Source organism: Phacochoerus africanus, chromosome 7 (assembly GCF_016906955.1).
Source record: "Phacochoerus africanus isolate WHEZ1 chromosome 7, ROS_Pafr_v1, whole genome shotgun sequence".
NCBI lineage: Eukaryota > Metazoa > Chordata > Mammalia > Artiodactyla > Suidae > Phacochoerus > Phacochoerus africanus.
In genome coordinates this window covers 13,538,452-13,561,501 of record NC_062550.1, presented here as the reverse complement: position 1 = coordinate 13,561,501, position 23,050 = coordinate 13,538,452, and the positions used below count along the sequence as shown (strand labels likewise).

Sequence of the window (23,050 nt, the reverse complement as noted above, 5' to 3'; positions counted from 1 at the left end):
ACCTGCCCCATCTACTCGACCACCAGCTCCCTGACACAGTCAGCCCCCAGACTCACTACACAAGCCCCACCCCTGGGATCAGGGCTGCAGGGTCCCTCCGCCTTGCAGATACCTTGGGGTGCAGAAGGAAGAGGAGAGCAGATGAGAGAGACGAATAATCCGTACACTAAGAGCTAACATTTACTGGGCAAATGAGGACATTGCAGGATCTGTACTTCGCACTTTACACAGATTATCAGATTTAAGTTGGACAGGTACAGTGTGGCTATTCCAGTATCACAGATCAGGCAACAGGCTTAGAGCGATGGGATGTGAATTCTGCAAAAGAGCTTAACCCTGCCGGTGGGACCTCAGAAACACCCGGAAGAGTGTAAAAAACAGACCCTGCGTCCCAGCTCCATCTCAGACCAATTAACGCATGAACTCAGATGCCCAAGATCTGATACTCTGCTGGAAGGCAGTGGTTCTCCACAGGGGGGCAGTTCATGCCCCCTGCTTCCCCTAGAATGTTCGGCAATGCCTGGCATCCGAGAGTCACAAAGATTTACCCTGTGTGGGAAGGTCAAGAGCCCTGTTGGGAGGAAATCCTATTTTCAGGCAGGAAGAGGGGGAGGGGAAGCTCAGGTGCCATGAGGCACCAAAGCCACTTTTCTCCAGCTCGTTTCTGCACACCCCAATTCCCGCACCTGTAAAAACACACCTCTTATCTGCGGATGATGTCTGCAAAGGACTCAGAATCAAAGCCTGTCCTCTGAATGCGACTGTCACCTTTTCAATCACAAAGGGAATGAATAACCGGTGTGGGGGTAAAAGCCCGCTGAATCAGGCTCTTTGCAATCGCAAATATTTAAACACGCGGTCTCGGAGATATCAAACTTTGTCTTGGCTTCAGGGTTCGGGGACTTTTTGAAATGGGCCCATTAGATGTGAGCACAAGCGCGCACATCCTCAAACATTTTACATAATTTCCCAATCTCTTTAGTTTCATCTGGTCCACCTGTCACCATGAATAAATTCATCACCTGCCGCCACCCAGGAGAGCAGAAAACTGGAGCATCACGAACATGGTCCTGGGAGAGCTCCAGGTGGCCCCAACTCTCATGGGTGCAGAAGCCAAGGGCAGGAGCGAGGCTGGGCTTGGGGCAGGAGCGAGGACAGTCGGGGAACAGGGATGAATGTCCCTGGAAAGAGCAGGGTGGCATGCGTGGCCTCACCGTGACCACGTTCAGTTCTGAAGCCACAAGGTCCAGGTTTACAAGGTTCTCCATGTGGCGGCTTGAGGACCATCACAGATTCCGGGACGCTCCCCCCCACAAGGGGAAGGATCGGAACATCAGATTCGGTGACCATCGGCCCCCTTCCTCCCTCCGCAGTGCAGCTCTCAGACTTGCCTTTACTGGTTTAAAAGGCCTGCTGGCTGGAGCAGGATGATGTTCTCATTTGCTCTAGACGCACTCTCCATCCTTCTCCAACCAGCCCTGTGCCCGAGAGCCTGACCCCTACAGATCAAAGTAACTGGGTTCCCACGGCCTCTGGTTTCTAGTTGAGTTTGGTCAATGGGAGGCCCCAGGGGGAGTCCAGAGGCCGTGCCCTTCACCACCACTTTTTTTTTTTTTTTTTTTTGCTTTGCTTTTAGGGCTGCACTTGTGGCTAATGGAGGTTCCCAGGCTGGGGTGGAATTGGAGCTACAGCTACCAGCCTACACCACAGCCACGGCAACACAGGATCTGAGCCGCATCTGAGACCTACACCACAGCTCACAGCAACGCCGGATCCTTAACCCACTGAGCAAGACCAGGGATCGAACCCGCAACCTCCTGGTTCCTAGGCGGATTCGTTTCTGCTGAGCCACGATGGGAACTCCCACCTCCACTTCTTGTTGGGTTCTGCAGGTCCTCCTGCCTCCCCACTCAGGTGCAGATGTGACTCCCTCATGGGGGCTGCTCCCCCAATGGCTTCCATCATAACCCTGCCCGTGCCTCTGGCCCTGTGTCAGATCTACTCCACCTCTTGGGGGGCGTGCCCCTCATTACTTGCCAGGACCTGGCCAATTCCAGCTATGGTGCCTCAGCACCGCATCTGTCCTGGTGGCTCTAAGGGAAACAGAGGAGACTCTAGAGCAACCACAGACATACTGCTAACCCCTGAAGTGAAACAAGGCATCAATGTAACGCACATGAGAATGTGTAAACTGGTTAATAGATGCCAACTGTTGCCTTTGGGATGCATAAGCAATGAGATCCTGCTGTATAGCACCGGGAACTATCAGAGCATGATGGAGGGTAACGTGAGAAAAAGGATGTAGGTATGTACGTGTGACTGGGTCACGCTGCTGTACGGTAGCAAATCAACAGAACACTGTAATGGAAAAAATAAAAATCGTTTTTAAAGAAGAATGTATAAACCATATTTATAAATTTTAAGGTGCTAAGGAGTTCCTACTGTGGCTCAACAGCAACGAACCCGACTAGTATTCAGAGGATGCAGGTTTGATCCCTGACCTCGCTCAGTGGGTTAAGGATCTGGGACTGCCATGACCTTTGGTGTAGGCTGCAGATGTGGCTCGGATCTGGCATGGCTGTGGCACAGGCCAACAGCTGCAGCTCCAATTTGACCCATAGCCTGGGAATTTCCATATGCCGCAGGTGCAGCTCTAAAAAGACATACATATATACATACATACACACATACATCAATGCTTATGGTGCTATACGAAATTCTCAGACACCAACCACAAGGTTCTATCTAAGGAAGCTGATGGAGCTTCCTGCTCACTCCCTTCAGTCTGGGATCCAGTGCGGCAAGCTGTGCCTGAAGACACAGGTGCACCTGCCACAGCTGTGCGTGGGCTTTGTTCCTGACGCCCCTGGGGTCAAGCCACTGACCTTTACCTTCAGGACCCGTGGGAAGGATTCAGGTGTGACATGAGCAGTTTTGGAGCCTCTGATGTGTCGAGCTCTGCGCTTGCTCAGCCTTCCTCCCCCAGGTCAACTGAAGGGGGAGAAAGACAGCCCAGCAGACAATCCCATCAGAGATGGGGAGGCTCCTCTGGGGGGCAGGGTGGGTGTCCCCGCAACCCAGAGCAGCCAGCATCATCTGGACCAAGCAAATGCAGGGATTAGCTGCCGGGAGGAGAGGGCATTCCAGCGACTAGACTACAATATTCACTCCTGCAACGGGGGTCAGCAGATGTTGTGACTGTGTGCTTATCATACGTAACTGGATCTCCGTATCCTGCACCTCCTCTCCCAGAAAAACCCCTTAACAGCTGTTCTCTCATAAAGGCATGTAGGAGAAAAATAACCACTGTCCCAACAGAAGTTCAGACCAAACTAAGGGATGGCAAGCAAGCTGTGGCTCCAGCAGAAGTAACTAACACTCCGCCAGCCAGCCCTGCTTCCGGCGACACCATTAGCAGTGACTCCCAAAGGCCAGGCACGCCCTCGGGGCATTCTGCCTGGGGGCACAACTTAGTAGAAGCACCTCACAACCAGGCCTTAGGGAGTGGGAATGAGAATGGAAACCCAAAGAAACACTGGCCTGCAATGTACTGAGAGAAGTCAGGCTTGGATGAGATTTTGGACTACAACTGCTGGGGGTATGGGGGGTGAAGGGACAGACCTCTCAGAGTACAGACGCTGCCACAGCAGCTGGGGACGAGCACACAGCTAGCGACATAGATAGGAGACAGATAGTGGGAAAAACCCAAGGAGAGTGAAGAGACCAGGCTTTAAGCTGCAACTTCAAAGCTCAGTTGCTGTGTGACCTTGGAGCAGTCACTTAACATCTCTGAGCCTCATCAGCTCATCTGTAAAATGGAGCTAAAAATGGAGGAGTTCCCGTGGTGGCGCAGTGGTTAACGTATCTGACTGGGAACAATGAGGTTGCGGGTTCGATCCCTGGCCTTGCTCAGTGGGTTAAGGATCCGGCGTTGCTCTGAGCTATGGTGTAGGTGGCAGATGTGGCTCGGGTCCTGCGTTGCTGTGGCTCTAGCATTGGCCGGCGACTACAGCTCTGATTAGGCCCTTAGCCTGGGAACCTCCACATGCCGCGGGAGCGGCCCTAGAAATGGCAAAAAGGACAAAGACAAAAAAAAAAGGACAGCCCCTGGGGTACCTGGAGATCAGATGAGTAAATGCATGTAGGTGCACCTAGTGAACTGTAACTCGCTCCTGGTTCCAGACTGCATAGGCATCAGGAGGAGCTGCTTATTGTCTTCCTGATTTAACCTCCTCATCTGTAAAATGGGGACATAAGGCTACTTACCCTCAAGGGGTGGTTGAGGGCTTGGTATAAGTGGTTCTCAAACTCTAACAGCCCTCAGACTCCCTGGGGGGCTGTTAACCTTCAGCGCCGGGCCCCTCCCCTAGAGTCCCTCATTCAGGAGGCTGGGCTTGCCCGCATCCAGGTGGTCCTGATGCTGCAGGGGCAGGGACCCCACCTCAAGAATGGCTCTTACGTAAAGCACTGAGAAGAGGGTCTCTTGTTCAACACTCCCTAGATGTGAGGTGTGATTTCGCTGGAAGAGGAGGGGGGGTATTCACAGAATCAGCTTCTGGTGCTCTCTGGGGAAGAGCAGAGCGCCCCGCTTCACCTGTGCAGAACTAGGAGAGGCAGCCCTCCTCCTAAAGCTGCCACCAGTCTCCCAGGGTGACGAAAAGGCAGAGGGAGGAGAAGAGGGGATGCAAGCTTCTCCTGCCCAAAGAACAAGGCCTTGGAAATCAGGACAGTCGCATGGTGGCCCCGGCTCTACCTCCAGCCAGCTGAGTGACCTTGGGCAAGTGACTTAACCTCTCTGATCCTCGGTGACTCCTCTATAAAGTGAGGGGTTTATAAGTTCCATATACAGAGTTTTCCTAACAACCAAGATTTTCCAAAATTTAAGAGGAAGGAAGATGGCAGATGGGTAACTTACACCAGGTCCCCTGCCTCCGCCAGTCAGTGGCAAAGGGCGTGAAGAAGTCAGACTCCTGCTATTAAGCCCACACAGCTCAGCCTCAATAACACATATACATTCACTATTATTATTTTTATTTATTTATTTATTTTGTAGGGCCACACCTGTGGGATATGGAAGGTCCCAGGCCAGGAGTTGAATCAGAGCTGTAGCTGCAGGCCTGAGCCAGAGCCACAGCAATACCAGATCAGAGCCACGTCTTCGACCTACACTGCAGCTTGTAGTAACTCTGGATCCTTAACCCATTGAGCGAGGCCAGGGATCAAACTCATATCCTCACAGACAATGTCAGGTCCTTAACTCACTGAGCCACAAAAGGAACTCCAACCATCTTTTTCTGGTCGTTTTAGGGCCGCACCCATGGCATATGGAGGTCCCCAGGCTAGGGGTCTAACTGAACCTGGGCCATAGCAGTGACCCAAGTCACAACGGATCCGTACCCACCATACCACTAGGGAACTTTGAGTTGCAACGCCAGAGCCACAGCAACGCGGGATCCAAGCCACATCTGCGACCTACACCACAGCTCACGGCAATGCTGGATCCTTAACCCATTGAGTGAAGCCAGGGATCGAACCTGCATCCTCATGGATGCTAGTCAGGCTCTCTAACTGCTGTCACGACGGGAACTCCAAAGTAACTTCAACCGTTAAATTTTAAAAAATGTATTGCTATTGTGCCATCTAAGATAATCTTACAAACCTCCCAGGATCTAATCCCTTGGGAAACCACTGGCCACATTCTATCTATTCCCTCAAAACAGTGAGCCACAGACCCAAAAGCAAAATTATTTCAGCCCTTTAGGAAACTGAAGGAGACCCTTCCACCATAATAGAAGCCATGTCATCACAGGCTGAGCAACCAGCAGGTGCAGCTGCTGGGGCGTTGGGGCTGAGTGGGAGGACAGGACTGGCCAAACCTCCACGGCCACGGAGGAATAAATGGACAACAAAGGCATGACCCACGCAGAGCTTCCCAACAACATAATCCTGGTCTGCTTTAGGATTGATTTTCCTGAGTTACGAAGTGCATCATAGCCAGAGGCATCAGAAACCCAAAATGTTTTGGGAAAACCTATGAAAAGGTGAAGTGGATTTTGGAGCTTAACTGACAGGGGCAAACCAGGTCTGCGGCAGGTGAGTTGTCTAAACATAGAGCCTGATACCTGGCATGGTTAGCATGGGTTACACTCCTGCCTAACAGGGCCTCTGGATGACCAGCCTGACCCAAAAAGTCCACACACATTTGCCAAGCATTCAATCACTCCACAAGTGTGGAGCGAGCACCTACTATGGGCCAGCCTCAACTATGGGTTCTGGGGACACAGCAGTGAGTAGAAGAGACAGAATCCTGCCCCCACTCCCCCAGCATGGGAACTGACATTCTAGTTGGGGGACAAAGAAAATAAACAAAGGTACATATACTTAAAATATAGAGAATGTTGGATAAGGATGAGTCTAGGGAGAAAAATAAGCAGGAGAGGAAGAGGGACATGTAGGTGGGTAGGGGGTGAGTAAGGCTAAGATTTTTTTTTTTTCTTTTTATAGCTGCACCTGCAGGATATGGAAGTTCCTGGGCCAGGGTTCATTCACCACTGCCACAGCAATGCCGGATCCTTAACCCACTGAGTGAGGCCAGGGATCTAACACACATCCTCACAAAGACAACTTTGGGTCCTTAAGCCACTGAGCCGCAAGGAAACTCCAGGGCTAAGATTTTAAAGTGGGGCTGTCTGGGCAACTGTCATTGAGAAGCAGACACTGGAGTAAAAACCTGCTGAAGGTGAGGGAATGAGGCCTGAAGGTGTCCAGGCAGAGCATCCCAGGCAGCAGAAACAAGCCCGAGGTGCAAGGTATCCTAAGCCGTGCTTAAGGTGCAGGGAGGGGACCAGGCAGCAGAGAGGGAGGAGGGGGATGGGGCCAGAGTGGTACCCTCCAGCCCTCACAGGCATTCTTAAACTTGGCTTTTCCAGGGCATGAGGAGAAAGGCTACTAGAGGGTTCAAAGCCAGAAAATGGAATAAGGATCCAACTTAAATTCTAAAGGAGCATTCAAACTGTCCTTGAGGACAGATTTTTTTTTGGCTGTGCCCTTGGCATGCAGAAGTTCCCAGGTCAGGGTATTGAACCTGAGCCACAGCAGTGATCCAAGCCGCAACCGTGGCAACACCGGATCCTTACCTGCTGTGCCACGGGAACTTTGAGAACAGAGTTTTGAGTGTGCGGTGTACATGGAATAGCCCCAGGGTGGTGGATGGGATGCCGTGACAGGCTACCTGATGCCCCTTCCATAAGGTACGTAGAAGAAAGTCGTACTTGCTACTTTTCAGGTCAACATGCCCTCAAACTAGGGCCTGATATTTAAGGAAGATATTTTAGTGGATTTATGTCCCCAAAGGAGCCCCAAGGACAACATATGAAGCTGATCAAATGTGAATCCAGATGCTACAAGAGTATCTTCCCACAGCAATGGGATGTATGAAGAGCTTGAAGGCAAACGCTTCCACAGTGGGGTGATTCTGGAAAGACCTAGAAGATGAAGTAAAAACAAAGAGAGATGAAAATTCTGGGGGGTTAGTTAGGGGCCCAGAAAATGTGGGTAAGAGGTGTCAAGTTTAATCGCATGAAGCCCAAAGCAAAATGATAAAAGTCCAAGTGCAGCCACAATCTGGAAGGCAATTTAAAACGATCCAACTTCTTTTTAAAGAACAGAGAAAGCCTTGCTCAGACCCACAGAGGAACCGTTACCCTCAAAGGGCTGTGACAGCCTCCAAGGTCAATGAGGACCTCCGTGTCACGACTGTCACCCAGAAGCCTTCTGAGGTGAGGTGTCTGTCAGGCACAGAAGAAGGATGGCAGCTCTGAGCTGCAGGGAGCATGGGTCCCAGTGGCTCTAATTCACAGGGTGACTAAGCCAGTGGCTCAAAGCACGGGTTCTAGAAAGCAAACTGCCGAGGTTTAAATGTGAGCTCCACCTCTTCCTGGCAGTGCAACGTTGCAGATAAGTAACTCTTCTCTGCAGCAGTGTTCTAATCTATAAAAGGAAGACGGTATGTTATGCAGATTAAATGAGATTTTTTAAATTTTATTTTATTTGTCTTTTTAGGGCCGCACCCAAGGCATGTGGAAGTTCCAAGGCTAGGGGTCGAATCGAAGCTATAGCTACCGGCTTACGCCACAGCCACAGCAATGCCAGATCCAAGATGCATCTGCGACTTACACCACAGCTCACAACAACGCCAGATCCTTAACCCACTCAGCAGAGCCGGGGATCGAACCCGCATCCTCCTGGATACTGTCGGGTTCATTATCACTGAGCCACAATGGGGACTCCTAAATGAGATATGGTACGTACGTTTCAGCATGATGTCTCCCACACTTTCAAGACTCAGTGCATGTTAACTTTTATTACTATTATGTCACTATTCAGTTTGAGTGATGTTCAAAGCCTAAAACATAAGCCTAAAAGAGATACTTTGTCCAAGGGGTGATCTGACACAAAGGTAACATTCATCTGAGTTTCCATAGTAACAATATCAATTGTTGCTGTTTTAATTCTTTGAAGTTCTGCCCATTCTTCTCCCTCAAAGTGGGGGTGGGGGGTGGGGTCTTGGGATTGTTTCAACTAACAGACTACACTGTCAACAAAGGGGACACTGTGTGACTTCTGAGGCCAGGTGGGTAAAAGTGCTTCTGTTCTGCTTTTGCTCACCTGAAATACTTGTACTTAAAAAACCTTCAGCTGCCACAGAAGCCAACTGCCCTGGAGCTGCCATGCTGTGAGGAAGCCCAAACTAGCCACACAGAGGGAAGCTTGATTTACAAGAGGAAAGAGAAATGCTGGGCTAGGGGCCACTGCTTCTGCCCTCACCATGACAGCTCTGGCCACCAACCAACAGCATGAGTCCCTACACTCACCCCACCCCAGACCAGAACCACTCAGCTCAGCCCTTCCCAAACCCGAGACCCACAGAAACCAGGAAAACTAATAAAATCATTGTTTTCGTTTTTCTTTCTGGCGGCACCCGTGGCCTAGGGAAGTTCCTGGGCCAGGGATTGAATCAGAGCCACAGCGGCAACCTCCAATTTATGCTGGAGCTGTGGCCATGCTGGATCCTTTAACCAGGTTGGGGACGGAACCCACACCTCCGCAGCAACCTGAGCCACAGCAGTCAGATTCTCAGCCCACTGCGCCACAGCAGGAACTCCTGGATGGCACTGTTTTAAGCCATTATGTTTTAGGTGATGTGTTAGGGAGCAAGAGAGAACTGCAATAGTCATAATAAGTCTAGGTACACTCACACAGCGTTTCCTAGCCGCTATCTCATTTCATCCTCACAATTATACCAGGAAGAACGTATTATGGTTCTCGGCGTTTCATAATAATAAAACAAGCTCCAAGAGGGTAGCCGAACTGCCCAAGGTGCCATGGCCAGTGAGGGCAATGCAGAGATTCCTGGTTGGGAATTCTGACTCCAGTCCCAATGATTTGGGGGCTGCACCACAGCTGACTCCCAGAACAGACCAGAACGAGAAATGCAAGAAAAATAATGCAGATCCGAACACACACACAGGCAGAGTGGAGATCTAAGAGGATCGTGTTCCGAGTCCCACAGACACCAGTCGGTGCCTCGCAGAAGGGGCCCTGCCCCGACAATAGAAATATGCAGGAATAAAAGGGGCAGCTCTCGGAAGGCCACATAATTAGGAAACGATAAGAGGGCACAAGGACTGGCAAAGGCCCGCTCTTTCTATCACCAGCTAGCTCAGCTGACAGCCTGGGCATCATTACAGAAGGGTTTTCAGAAATGCTTGTCATACTCCAGAGAAGTTTCAGCGACAACCAGACAACGTCCTTGGTTACGAGGCCCTGCACCCTGACGAGGTGTCAGGACGAGCTGTGGCGCTTGCAACCACAAGCTCTATTCTGATTCCTCTGACTGACATCTCGTGTGTGCCTGTATGGCATTTCCCCTAAAATCTTTAAAGATGCCAAGTGATGGAAACAGAAAAAGTACACTGCTCATGGGTGTGAGGCCAGCATCTCGTGCCACATGTGTCTCCAGGGCAGATCACACTGAAAGAAGATGCCAGTGGGTCCAGCCTTTCTAATTCATCTACAAAACCCCTGAACAAGACCCAGGGTTCATGGCAGGCAGATTCCACCAAAAAGTGACCTTTTAAAGGTCTAGGAAGTAACATTATGGAAACACACAGAAGAAAAAACAAATGAACAAAACCTAATTCTCCAGTGCTGAAGACTAAAAAAATAAGTCAGAGTAACAATTAACAAGCTCAAGGTCTTTCCCTCTCAGAGCGCACAGGGGTCAAGGGAACCCCATCATTTCTTGTGGTTGTACCTTAAAGTGGTCATTTCCAAACCGTTTCTACCATCTCAGAATCACTCGGGTATATTTTTTTTGGCTGCACCCGCAGCACGTGGAAGTTCCCAGACCAGGAATTGAACCCACGCCACGGGAGTGAGTGACCCGAACCACAGCAGCGACAACGCTGGCTTCTTCACCCACTGAAGCCACCAGGGAACTCCCTGGAGACATCATTTAATCTTTACATTTTGGGCCCTTGTCCCAGAGATTCACCACCAGGAGAATCTGAGGTGGGTCCCATGAATATGCATGCTAAAGATGTAATTTCATGAACAACTGAGCTCGGTAACTATTCATCTGACAGAGAATGTTTACTGGAACCATAATATCTGTTCTTTTCAGTAGCAAAACTCCAAAATGTTAACAGAGAACACGACTTCTTTAAATAAGACCATCTATCTTTTCTGAGCTCCCTTAGAGCTAGGTGGTAGCGAAAGGTACCTCAATGACATTCTGCCAATGTGTTCATTCTAAAACCAACTGACCGTGAGAGTCCTAAGACCTGTCCTCAAAGTCGACACGCCCCACGTTAATGAGTCTTCATCCTGCCAGCTGGAATGTGGGTGGCAGGGCTGAAGCTCTGCCCATCACTCAAGACTGTGAAGGGACCCTAAGGATGTCAGTCCAGCAAAGACAAAGGAAGCCTGCATCCCGGACGGGGACCTCCCTACACGGGTGGTCTCCAGACCTCTTATGACGTGTCAAGAAAAAGAAGATGCCAAGCCACTGTTACTTGGGATTGTTTGATAAATTACAAAGAAATCAAATGCTAATGCAATTAACTATGCAAGGGTTTGCCTAACATTCTAAGCTCCACTGTCACCACTGAAATAGTTGGAGAAGGAAACCTGTTTTTAATCTGTAATTTACAAACAAAGACACCAACACGCAGAAAAATCATGTAACTAGCTCAATGCCATGTGGCCATCAATGGTGGAAAGGAACCAGGATTAGTTTCCTGTCTCCCCCTTTCAAAGCCAGTGGTCTTTTCCCACCCTATTTTTTTGGGGGGGGGACACTCAGGTCAGAAGTCCTTTTTCAAAACAGGATGTGTGTATCAGAGAAAGCTGAGCAGCGCGAGGAAACCAGCGGCCACTCAAACTACAGCAGAAAAGGAATCTTTCATTTTTTCTCCCTCTGTTACACTGGCGCCCCCTCATTTTTTCCTTTTCTCTTTCTATTTTTTACCTCCTTGATCTTGGTGGTTTAAGTAGGCCTGAGTCATATTAATGTAAATACACTCGAGGAAAAGAATTTCCTCCTTCTGGGCCACCCCACTTTCTAAACTGATGCTCTGACCATAACGCAAGAGCAAAGAGTCTATGAGAAAATGAACCAGCCTTCACCCAGGAAAAGAAAGACATTCCCTAAATTAGAGCCGGGCCCAGCCCAGCCCAAGGGAATTTGTTAAAGTTGCTGCTCCCCATTTTCAAAAGCGTAAAACAGAAATCTTCCATAATAAAGGCCACTGGCCATGGGTGGGGAAGATTGAATGAGACTAGGCCTGACAAGTAATCAGGGCTGAATAGAGATGCAGCACGGAACACCTGACAGGTGCATTTCTCTCTCTGTTTATCACCTCTTTCTTCCTCACTTCCCATCTCAGAACATTAGAACCAGAAGAAAGGGAGTTTTGTCTCTTTTTGCATCATGGCTACTTCCCAGCACAGAGGACAGCCCCAGATCCAATTCAAAGGCTCAATAAATACTAGTCGGGGGAGTTCCCATTGCAGCTCAGTGGTAATGAACCTGACTAGTATCCATGAGGATGTGGGTTCAATCCCTGGTCTCACTCAGTGGGTTAAGGATCCAGCATTGCCATGGCTGTGGTGTAGGCCTGTGGCTACAGCTGCGATTCGACCCCCTACCCCGGGAACTTTCATATGTCTTGGGTGCAGCCCTAAAAAGGCAAAAAAAAAATATTAGTTGGATGAATGTTAATTATACAGTCCCAGCTCCCTGTCCAAGTGCTCTGGGCTTGCCTGACCAATCAATTCACGTCCTGAATCCTTTTCTGTTTGACAGTACCTTGGCTGCATATTTTCCTACTCACAGGTACATTCGTGGTTGGATGTCTTCTGTTTACCTTCCTCTGCCTCTCCACCAACCCACGCCAACCAGGTTTGAGAATCCTACTTTTGCCGGGGGCTCTCCCTGACCCTCCCAGTCTAAAAGCTCCTCTCTCGACCCCTGACTGCCCATAGAGATGAATCCACATCACTCAGTAAGCCCTCTATCCCCTTACCACATACTACACAGTATCACCAATGTTCCTAAAAATCCCATTCACGTAAACAGCATATTAGAGTTTGCCAACTGTTTTCTCTTCAGGGAGTTTGAGGTCTAACACTCTGAGAATGTGGCCAGGAAAGGAAATAAACAAACAGCAGGTAATATAACTGTATCTAAAGAAGAGTAACAAAAATGACCCCTAATTGAAAATGTGCCATGCACCAGATTTGTGGCTGTAGATGGCCATCCCGCTTCCTTCTCACACTCCGCGAGGCCGGGATTATTTTATGAAGTTTACCAATGAGTTATGGGAAGGTCAGAGAGGTTAGGTAACCCGCTCAGGCGCTCCAAGCAGAAACTACTAGAGCTGGGAAATGGAACTCAGGTTGGTCTGTCTTAAAAGGGCATGTCTCAAAAAGGAGGTTCCAATTCCTCTGCACTGGGACTAGAAGCAGAAAAATGTGTGTGTGTGTGTTTGGTGCACATATACATATGGATGCATGAGTGAGGGGGGGTGGGGGCAGGAGGGAGAGGGAGTGGCTGAGTTTTCTAAATGACCAAAGAGTTACTAAGAAAGCAAGCATATTCTAAAAGGGGGAAATGATATTAAGCTATGAAAGTCCACATAACTGCTTTAGCTTAGCATGCCTCTGGTTCTGAATTACAGAAGCTGTTCCTAATGTGAGAAGGACGGGGACGGGGGACGGGACTGCCCAGCAGGGCCACAAGGCGCTCAGAAACAGGGCCTCCAGGAGGGCCGGCCTCGGTATAGAAATCCTGAGCACATCCAATTCAGCCTCAAGCAAACAAGCAGCAGGTTCCATCCCTCGGCTGCTCTTAACATCTCCGCAGTGCAGGCCTTCCATAGCCCCACTTTTCAGATGGGAGAACTGAGGCTTAAATGACTTGCCAGGCCAGACGGCCAAGTGAGTGATCCCGCCCGATGCACGCCTGAGCTTGAGCCAAGGATGCCAGCTCTTTCCGCACCCGTGAGCACGCTTCCAGGTGGCATTTGCCGGAGCGGGGGGGGGGGGGGGGGTCAGGCCCTCGGAGGCTCCAGGTGCTCTTTACCTCGCACTTCTCCACGACCGGTTGCTGCCCACACTCGGAGCTGTTGCCGGCCACGATGCCAGCCCGGAGGTTCTCGCTGTCCCCGGTGCCCTCCTCCATGGAGTAAGTCCTGGAGTGGTTGCCGCGCCGGTGGCCGGGGACGCGGCCCTGGGCCAGGCTGAGCTGCCGGCGGAGCGCGCGGTTCTCCTCCTCCACCTCACGCATGCGCAGCTCCAGGCTCTCGCGGTCCCGCTGGCTGGAGGCCGTGTACCGGGGGCTGTGCGGCTGGGACTCCAGCGGAGAGAGAGACACCGGCTTTCCATCTGCGGGGGCAGAAAGACCAGCGAAGAGTGAAGCCAGGTGAAACATCGTGGGCCCCCTCCACGTACCCCAGGCATCCAGGACTCCACAGCGAGGCTCCTTTCACAGTCCCATTGAGAAAGGAAAGCAGATGGAAAGTGAGTTAGAAATAAACGCATCCAGACTGAACTGGGAACAAAGTTGAGAACAGAATGATTTAGTGTGGTGATAAAAAGAAACTAACATGCTGTTTAGAGAAGACAATCATAATATAATTTTTCCTAATTAAATTCACTGTCTTCTTTTCCCTACTTGGTACCTTTCTAGGCAAATATTCTTGTTAGTAATAAAACATGAATATGAAGACGGAGGGGAAAGAGGAAAACGGGGGTGAAGGGATGGAGGAGTAGACGGAAGTGGAGGAGAGCAAAAAAGGAAGAGAAGGAATAAAAAGAAGAAATAGTAATAATGACTAAGTTTACTTAGTTCTTCCTATGTGAACTCCTATTCATCCTTCAAAACCCAGTTTCAGAAGCAGTACCTCCCAGGGAAAGCAATTTATAGATAATACACCCATCAGTATGTTCCAAGAGTATTTTGTACATAGCACTATGAAAAATATGTGCTTATCATACAGGATTTGGTTTTGTTTGTTCGTTTTACTTTTTAGGGCCACAGCTGCCACAGCATATGGAAGTCCCAGGCTAGGGGTCGAATCAGAGCTACAGCTTCTGGCCTGTACCACAGCAACACCAGATCCAAGCCACGTCTGCGACCTACACCACAGCTCATAGCAATCCCGGATCCTTAACCAACTGAGCAAGGCCAGGGATCGAACCCACGTCTTCGTGGATACTAGTCAGGTTTGTTACTGCTGAGACACATGGGAACGCTGATAAATTGTTTTACTAAGTGTTTCCTATGAAGATTGGGAGTTCAGTGAGGACAAAAACTGGGTCTCACTTAGTCTTTATGGTAACATATCATTAGAGCTGAAAATTCTGAAAGGGTGGATACATGTGTCCATGCCAAGAATAAAGTAATCAAGTGCAATAAGTAGGAAGAAATTAGGAGCGTAATCGTGAAACTGAGTGTCAGAAGCAGTCAATTTAACAGTCATTCCCAGAAAAGGACAAGTAGGTCTCTCAAAGTTACATGATCAGAATTCATACTCAAGTCTCTCTTATAACCAAGCCTGAACATTTTCCACTTAAATGTAGTTTCATAAAAGGCTATGTATAAAGCTACAGATTGAAAAATTATTAATGTAAAAATCCCATCTACCAATATACTTAGCATAACACCTTGTATACAGTCAGTGTTCAATGCACGCTTATGGTTGAGAAGCCTCCTGGATACAAGCCACACCCCAAACTCCCTCCTCTCTGTTCCCATGCGGCAGAAACCCCAGGATCCAGCTACAACACAGCTGCCTCAGAGACTACCAAGCAAAAATCACATCTCTAGAAAATTACCCTCTCCAGCCGCTTGCTGAAAAAAACACTCTTTTTCCACACTTTTGAGTTTTTCTCCTTCCTACCCGGACCCCACTGAGCTTGCAAACCATCCCAGAGAGTCTCTGTGACTCATAAAACTTGAGGATCAAAGAATGTGATGAATTACACCCTGCGAGCTTCACCTGTGCTGCCTTACTGTGCCAGCCTCTGCCCAGGGCTTTTTGATGTGTCTCTGGGTTTTCACAAACACGACTCCTTTTTTCCCTCTTAATCACCTCAGGGTTAAACGCCTGAGCGCTGGGTCCTTCCCTATCAATGCAGCAAATATGACTCGCTGAATTCCACTGCCCGGGACCGCAGATCAAAAGCTGAAGCCGAGTGTGCAGGGATGTGAAATCACAGGTTGATTTAGGGTTGCATTGTTACCGAGCTGGTGGATTGGCAGCTCCAACCCAGGATGTTGAAACCCATCTCCCTGTTTGGTAAAACCAAATCCTTTTCACCGAAAACGAAAAAGAAAAAGCAGCCAACAGCAATTGTGTTTTCTCAGCCAACACTGACCCTTCAAGCCCTGGTGGGAGAGATGAGCTTCTAGCTTCTTCCATCAGTGGGCGGGGCAATTTGGGTAGCACCTGCTCTGGCTCTGGGCGGGGCTGGGTCATTCATGCTGATTATGTCTTAGGTTTTTACAGCTCAAGCAGGTGGCAATTGGTGTCCCCACTACTGATGAGGACACGGAGCCTCTAAAAGCTTCAACTCTGTCCCCCTCGTGGTGACTGGAATCTCTGTGATTGCAAGCAGCCAAGCTCCTGTACTGAGTTGCAGATGCAGATGTTCTTGGGGAGGGGACGGCCATGGAGGGGTCTTCTTTCTTCTGAAAGGACCTTGGCATGTTGCCGAAGGAGCCTAGGTAGCTCTGGAAACCCACCAGGGTCCCAGAAGCTCTGGAAAATATACAACAGACAGCAACTCTAAATTGGTTCTTTGGAGGAATTACTCAAATGCTCCAAGCTTTCGCTTTTCCTTCTCTGTCTGAAGTGGGAGCAGAAAGGCTGACCTTGCCGGGATGATGGGGAGCTTAAGTAAGATACTGAAATACAAAGCACCGAGCACTTCACCTTTCCTTGGAAAGTATTTGGGGTCAATTAGTTCCTGCAACCCCTGTTCAGGGGGGGCAGGTGGTGGTGTGGGCAAGAGATGAGCTGAGGACACAAGTTAGGGTCTTGAAAGCCATGCATTTCCGAGCACAGGCTGCTCTCTGGGTGGTTTGTGGGAGCAAGGGGGCGGCAAACCTTCCCTTACTTTGATGTGTGGCATCTCTGAACTGTCTTCCCTTCAGCCTTAGGCAGGTCAAAGTTCACCCAGAGGCAACACGGAGGAGCAGGCAGGCTTCCTAGGGGGTCTGGTCACTTCCTCTAGCTCCTCTTCCCCCAAGCCTCACTGTTTACTTATTTCTAATTCTTTGATTCATTATTAATAAAGGCATAATTATGTAATCCAAAGCAATGATAATTCCAGGGTGGTGAGGGGGAAAATACTGTCCGTGTCTTGGGTCCAGCCTGCTTTTACATCCCAACAGGTTTGGACCAAATTTATCTCTCAAAGACCTGCAGGGTGTTTAGCTTAAAACTCCATAGCTATGTTACCAGGGAAGACAGAAAATAATAAAAGCCAGGCCTCAAGGAGGGGGAGCTGATACTGGAGGAAGCAACATGCATCCTGTGCCCAGTGCCGGGCACATGAGGAGACTCCGTAAGTGGCAGAACTGGAATTGCTGGTTTGCGCTTGCCTTTGCCTGAAAGGTGCATTGTCTTGAACGGACTCCTTCCTCTTGCTCAGCCAGTTTCCCCTGGGAAAGGGAGGGCCCTCTGGGCTCTAACTTTCTGTGTACAGATGGACCCCCTGTCTCTAAAGCAGCTGGGCCATCCAGGGCTGCATGGCCCGTGGCCCTGCCGTAGTCACAGCTCATTCTCTGGCCCCTGACACCTTTGTCCCCACTTCTCCTAAGCCTCTGGGGGGAGGGTGTGGGGAGGGTTAGGGCTGCACCAGGCCTGCATGTCTCCGTGACCCTTCCTGGGCCCTGGTCTCTCCCAGGAACATGCCCCTGGCTTCTTCGTGTCTAGGCTGTCATTATAAAGCCCATCACCTGGGACTTCATGGCCTATGAAACGACTGCACCCACAGCAGTTATTTCTCACACTGTCTACCATGGATAACATTTTGGCCTGGTGCACAGGAGCCTAGTACGTACTTTCTTCCACCTGCAAGTCATCACGTGACTTCAACAAATGAGTCTATAAGCTGGACACCAAGATCCCAGGCCTGATGCACGTCCAGTTGCACCACAAGTTTCAGCATCTGTACTTACCCTGCGGTAGACCTCTAACCGTTCGGGAGTTGGAGGTCATTTTATGTGCCCCCTTGACGGGGCCATGGGGTGTCCAGATGTGTGGTCAAACTTAGCCTGGGTTTTTTGGCTGCAATTAACATTTGAATCGGTAGCCTGGGTAAAGCCAGTTGCCTCCCTTAAAACACGGTGGGCCTCGTCTGACCAGTCAAAGGTCAGAACCAAAGAGGCAGACCCTTCCCCCACAAAGGGAGAAATACTCCTGCCTGACCACCCCAAGTTGCGACATTGCTTTGTTCTGTTTTCCCTGCCTTTGAACTTGAACTGAAACATTGGCTCTTCCTGGATCTCGAGCTGGCCAGCCTTCAACTGGAACTACACCAGCGCCTCCACTGGGGCTCCAGATTGCAGACTGACTCAACATATATGGACCTATCTCCATAATTGCATGAGCCAAGTATTTATGATAAGTCCCTTTACACACACACACACACACTCTACTTGTCGGTCTCTCTGAAGAACCCTAATACAGAGACTAATACAACGGTCTACAGATCACACGGAGCTGCACCGCCCAGTCCCCAGTCTCTCTCCCCTCAGGGCTGGCATGTGGCTTACACTTGACAAGCATTTGAAGAAAGGATGCAGGGAAGGACTGGCATCTAGAACTTAAAAGAAAAAGAAAAATGGCATGAAAGAAAAGCGACCCAGCTCCCAGTTCAGTTGACTCTTGAACAACGTGGGGGCCAGAGGCACTGATCCCCATGCAGCTGAGAGAGCATAAGGAGTTGGCCCTCGGTGTCCACGGTTCTGCATCTGTGCATTCAACCAACTACAGATTTACTGAAAACAAGTCTGCATGTAGTGGACTCCTGAGTGCAAACCTGTGCTGTAAGGATCAACTATACTTAAAAAAAGGGACCTCATTGCAGTATCCATTGCTGGAGCTAAGAGAGAAAGATGACCAAGCAAAGCAAACAAATCGAGTTTAGTCCTAAGAGGCTGGGATTTGGAATATGGAAGAGCTGAGTTTGAATTACGGTTCCACCACCTACTAATAATTAACCTTAGGCAAAGTACTTAACTTCTCTGTGACTCACTGTCTCGAGATCTAAAACAGGGGACATGGGTTTGGGTTTGGGTGTGTGTGTGTGTGTGTGTGCGTGTGTGTGTGTAGGCGCGCACACAAATTACTCTCACATCTATCTAATTGGCATAGATACTCAAATGTGCCCTTTCCACCCACCCTGCTCCATCCCACCCAATCTGGAGGCAGGACAAACACAACAGTGGCACCCTCGTTCCTGCACCTGTGATCTTTGCTTTTCTATTACGTTTCCTTTCAGGTTTTTTTATTTTCAATCTACACACTCTACATATACACAGGATGCATCTCTCTGTCACGTGACGCCTGTACGTGTTGATCTGCAGTTCAGCCCACTCTGAGTCTAAAATGTCAAACAAGACATTATTCAAAATCTCCGCTGACAACAGCTCCCTCCTCCTGCCCAAACTTCTCAACAAACATGAATTTTATCATCGGATTTGAATCTCTGAATCCACTTGAGATGAATGCTCTGAATTAAGAATCCAAACATCGAAGAGTCAGAACAAAAAAGGTAAATTGAAAATCAACCGCTGTGCAGTACCGTGCTAGAGATATTAGGGACTTGGCATCCAAAACGCTCTAAGTAACAATCGGAATCAACTTGTGTGCACTGAATCTCTCCAGGGGACTGGGTTTAGCACTGTGATACCCACCATGGCACATGGGCAGAATGGTGGGGCTCATCCATCGAGGCAGCCCCCCTCCCCAGCCTTGAGGCTGCCCTGGTTAGGGACTCATACCAGCGCCTTCTGGTGGTGACAGCCCTAGATATTTCTCCGCAAAGACACCATAATCCTACACTCATGCTCAGGTTTCAGGCAGTCTATCCATCCCCCTGCATCACCGTGCCCGTGATGGAGACATTGCATCCTTAACCTTTATAAGGCAAAAATCCCCCTACGCAAAATCTGTCACCAGGGCCTGCCAATTCTCCCTTCCTGATGTCTGAAGCACTTGTCTCTCGTTCTGTTTCAAACGTTCCAATCTCAAACCCAACCTTTTAATCTTATCCTAAAACAGGGGTCATCGAACTTTTTCTGTCAATGCCTGGAGAGAAGCTACGTTTTATTGTGCTGGCAATATGGTGCATGATGCACGGACAACTCCGGCAATGCAGCATGAAAGCAGCTGCAGAAATTTGTAACACACGGACATGGCTGTGTTCCAATAAAACTTTATTTACAAAAACAAGCACTGGGCCAGATTTGATCCACAAGCCCTACTTTGTGGATCCTTGTTCGATGGGTCTCCTTGGTTTGCCTCCCTGCCTCCAATTTCTCTCTGTTCCTGCCAGCCTCACTCACAGGTGCCAGGGACCACACTCTTTAGTGAGAGCCCCCTATTCCCACATTTTGCAGTCTGACAATGTACAGAAGCAACTCCACGTGCTTCACGGTTATCTATCAAGTTCAACAATCATTTGGTCAGTTCCTATTGAATACATGTCCAGTGCTGGGAGGCCGTGTCACTCATTTTATTTTATACAACACTTTAATGACATGGGTGTTCTCATTATCCCTATTTGACAAATTTACAAAGAAAAAAAAAAAGAGAAATAGACATATGATTTAATTTGTTCCATGTCATCCCAGCGACAAATGGCAAATGGAGAGTCGTGCATCCAAGTGCATGGCTCCATTTGGCCCCAAACCACAATGTCTCCCACTGGCCCTTCTCTGAACATGTCCAATCTGGTTTGCTGGTGGTGCTTCTGCTTCACCTCCTGGTCCCTTAGGCCAGTGGTTCTCAATCCTGGCTACCATTACAATCCCTTGGGAAACTTAAAAAAAAAAAAAAAATCCGCACAGGTTAATTAGCTCAGAATTTCTGGAGATTAGGTAGGGTTGAGTTATCAGCATTTTATTTATTTTTTTGGCCACGCTCTCGGCACGCCCAAGTTCCCAGGCTAGGAATCGAAACCCCCACCATGGTAGTAACCAGCACCACAGCAGTGACAATGCTGGATCCTTAACCCGCTGAGCCACCAGGGAACTCCAAGTTATTAGCATTTTAAGGAGCAGCCATCCTCCTGTGTTCCCCTGTGGCTCAGGCATTTCCCCCAACCCTTGGGCTGTGACACCACAAACTCCATTTGCCACCATTTGCTCCTTAAGCCAAGTTTTAGGAACTGGCTTAGACGCAACGAGGTCTTAGCAGCATTGCGACACTTAACTCCAGTGCTGCTCTGACTCGAGGCCTCAGCTTCCTGGCCCAAGTCTCTACTGTATGCTTAGAATGGCTGCCCTCAGGTAAGCCAGGGCCTTCCTGATTTCCTACAACCTGGGCTGCACGGTAGTCTGACTTCTCCCGCAAGCCTGGGGCTGTTTCGCTCCTACCCATCCCTCTTCCTTTCAGAATGAGCCCTCTTCCCAAAGCATGGCCTTACAACTGCAGCTGCCAGACTCTCCGCTTCCCTGGTTCCAGGTCCCCTTTCTCTATGACCAACAGGTCCCTTCATGCCGGTGATTTCTGCAAATCTGTCCTTCCACTTAAGGTTATGTTCATGAAGTAATAAGCATTTTGTACTTAATGCCCTCCTATTAAGCAACCCTCCATCAATGCCTTTTTGAAATTACAAAATAAATGCCCTGGTCAAAGTCACCTTTTTTTTTTCTTTTTGTCTTTTTAGGGCTGCACCCATGGCAATAAGGAAGTTCCCAGGCTAGGGTCAAATCGGAGCTGCAGCTGCCAGCCTACACCACAGCTCATGGCAAGATCAGATCCTTAACCCACTGAGCAAGGCCAGGGATCAAACCTGCATCTTCATGCATACTAGTCGGGCTCGTTACTGCTGAGCCACAATGGGAACGCCCCAAAGTCATTTAGGAGTGATTGGGAAAACCCACTTCCACCTTGAAAGTCTCCCATTTGGAGTTCCCATTGTGCCTCAGTGGGTTAAGAACCTGATACAGTATCCATGAGGATGCGGGTTTGATCTCTGGCTTCACCCAGTGGGTTGAGGATCCAGTGTTGCCATAGATGTGGCTCAGATCTGGCACTGCTGTGCCTGTACTGTAGGCTTGCGGCTGCAGCTTCAATTTGACCCCTGGCCTGGGAACTTCCATATGCTGCAGGTGCGGCCCTAAAAAGGAGAAGGAAAAAAAGAAAAGTGTCCCATTTAAACATATTTTAAAATTTTGATCACTGGATGTCCCCATGAGACCTGAGTCGACTGCCATGTCACAAGCTCAGGTGTCCTAATTCTTGCTAGTTTACAGGTTTAGAGGAAGCCACAGGTCTGTGTAGAGCCATTTTCCCAAGTTTCAGAATTATGGGACCAGGTAGGTCCAGGGGAGGAAAAAGGGGGTGAGGACATGCAAAGGCGACTCCCTGGTTATGGGATAAACAGGGCATATTTTACCCCCAAAGTCCCCACGGTGATTTTCTGGAAGTCGTCTTTGGCAACCAACGCAAACCCGAGTTCCAGCAAACACCTTGGAAACCCTCTGGCAGAGTCTGAACACGACCATAACAAAAGAGTTCCCCGTGAGCTTCTAAAAAGAATCTGCAACCACCAGGCCGGGAAAAGCAGCCTAGATTTGTTTCATCCCGACAGAGTAAATGCAATTTGACTTTTTTTCCTCCATTATTTTCCAGAACCTTGTCTTACAGAGCTTCATTAAGTCAAGAAAATGAAGACATTTTTAGCACCCATTTGCCTTCTCCATAGCTGGGTTTTGGCTGGAAGTGCTTAAATGTATTCTAATAAGGACCAATGTCAGCAGTTTGCCCCTTGAAACAGCAGATTCGACAATTTCAAAGCCTCATTTTTTTTTTTTCCTTGCCCAGTATCCTAAGTTCTGAAAGTTTGAAGCAGTTGCTCTTTGAACTGCTGTTCTCATAGTAGAATAACTAAATCTTTCCACTTCTAAATCTGGCCAACCTTATTTCTCTTTAATGTCCAAGAAGTCCAGGTATAAACACAGAAGGACTTTGCAGGTAGCATTCAAACGGTCACCAAGCAAGGCAAAGGATAATATAGTTAGTGCTCTATTTCTCAGGTAATTGAATTGGCCTGACAGCACGGCTGAGTTCTGAGATCACTGGGTGGTTGAGAAAACAGCCATTGCAGGGTAAGAATGCAATGCATCCCAGAAAATGTGATAGTCACTCCACTCTGGAGAAGTAACCAGGGTGTGAGAGCCAAATAAATTCACGTTCCAATCACCTTCGATCACTGTCTGCTCCCATTTAGCTCTTTAATGTCAATCACT

General features: G+C 49.0%; 1 protein-coding gene across 2 annotated transcripts in view; it reads right to left on the bottom strand.

The window, feature by feature from the left end:
- LARGE1 (LARGE xylosyl- and glucuronyltransferase 1) overlaps positions 1-23,050 on the bottom strand; it is a 604,219-nt gene that overhangs the window by 300,300 nt on the left and 280,869 nt on the right. For both annotated transcript variants that reach the window (XM_047786443.1, XM_047786442.1), the window contains exon 3: positions 13,646-13,947. In XM_047786443.1, the coding sequence (XP_047642399.1) occupies positions 13,646-13,947 (302 nt within the window). The remainder of the gene's footprint in view (positions 1-13,645; positions 13,948-23,050) is intronic.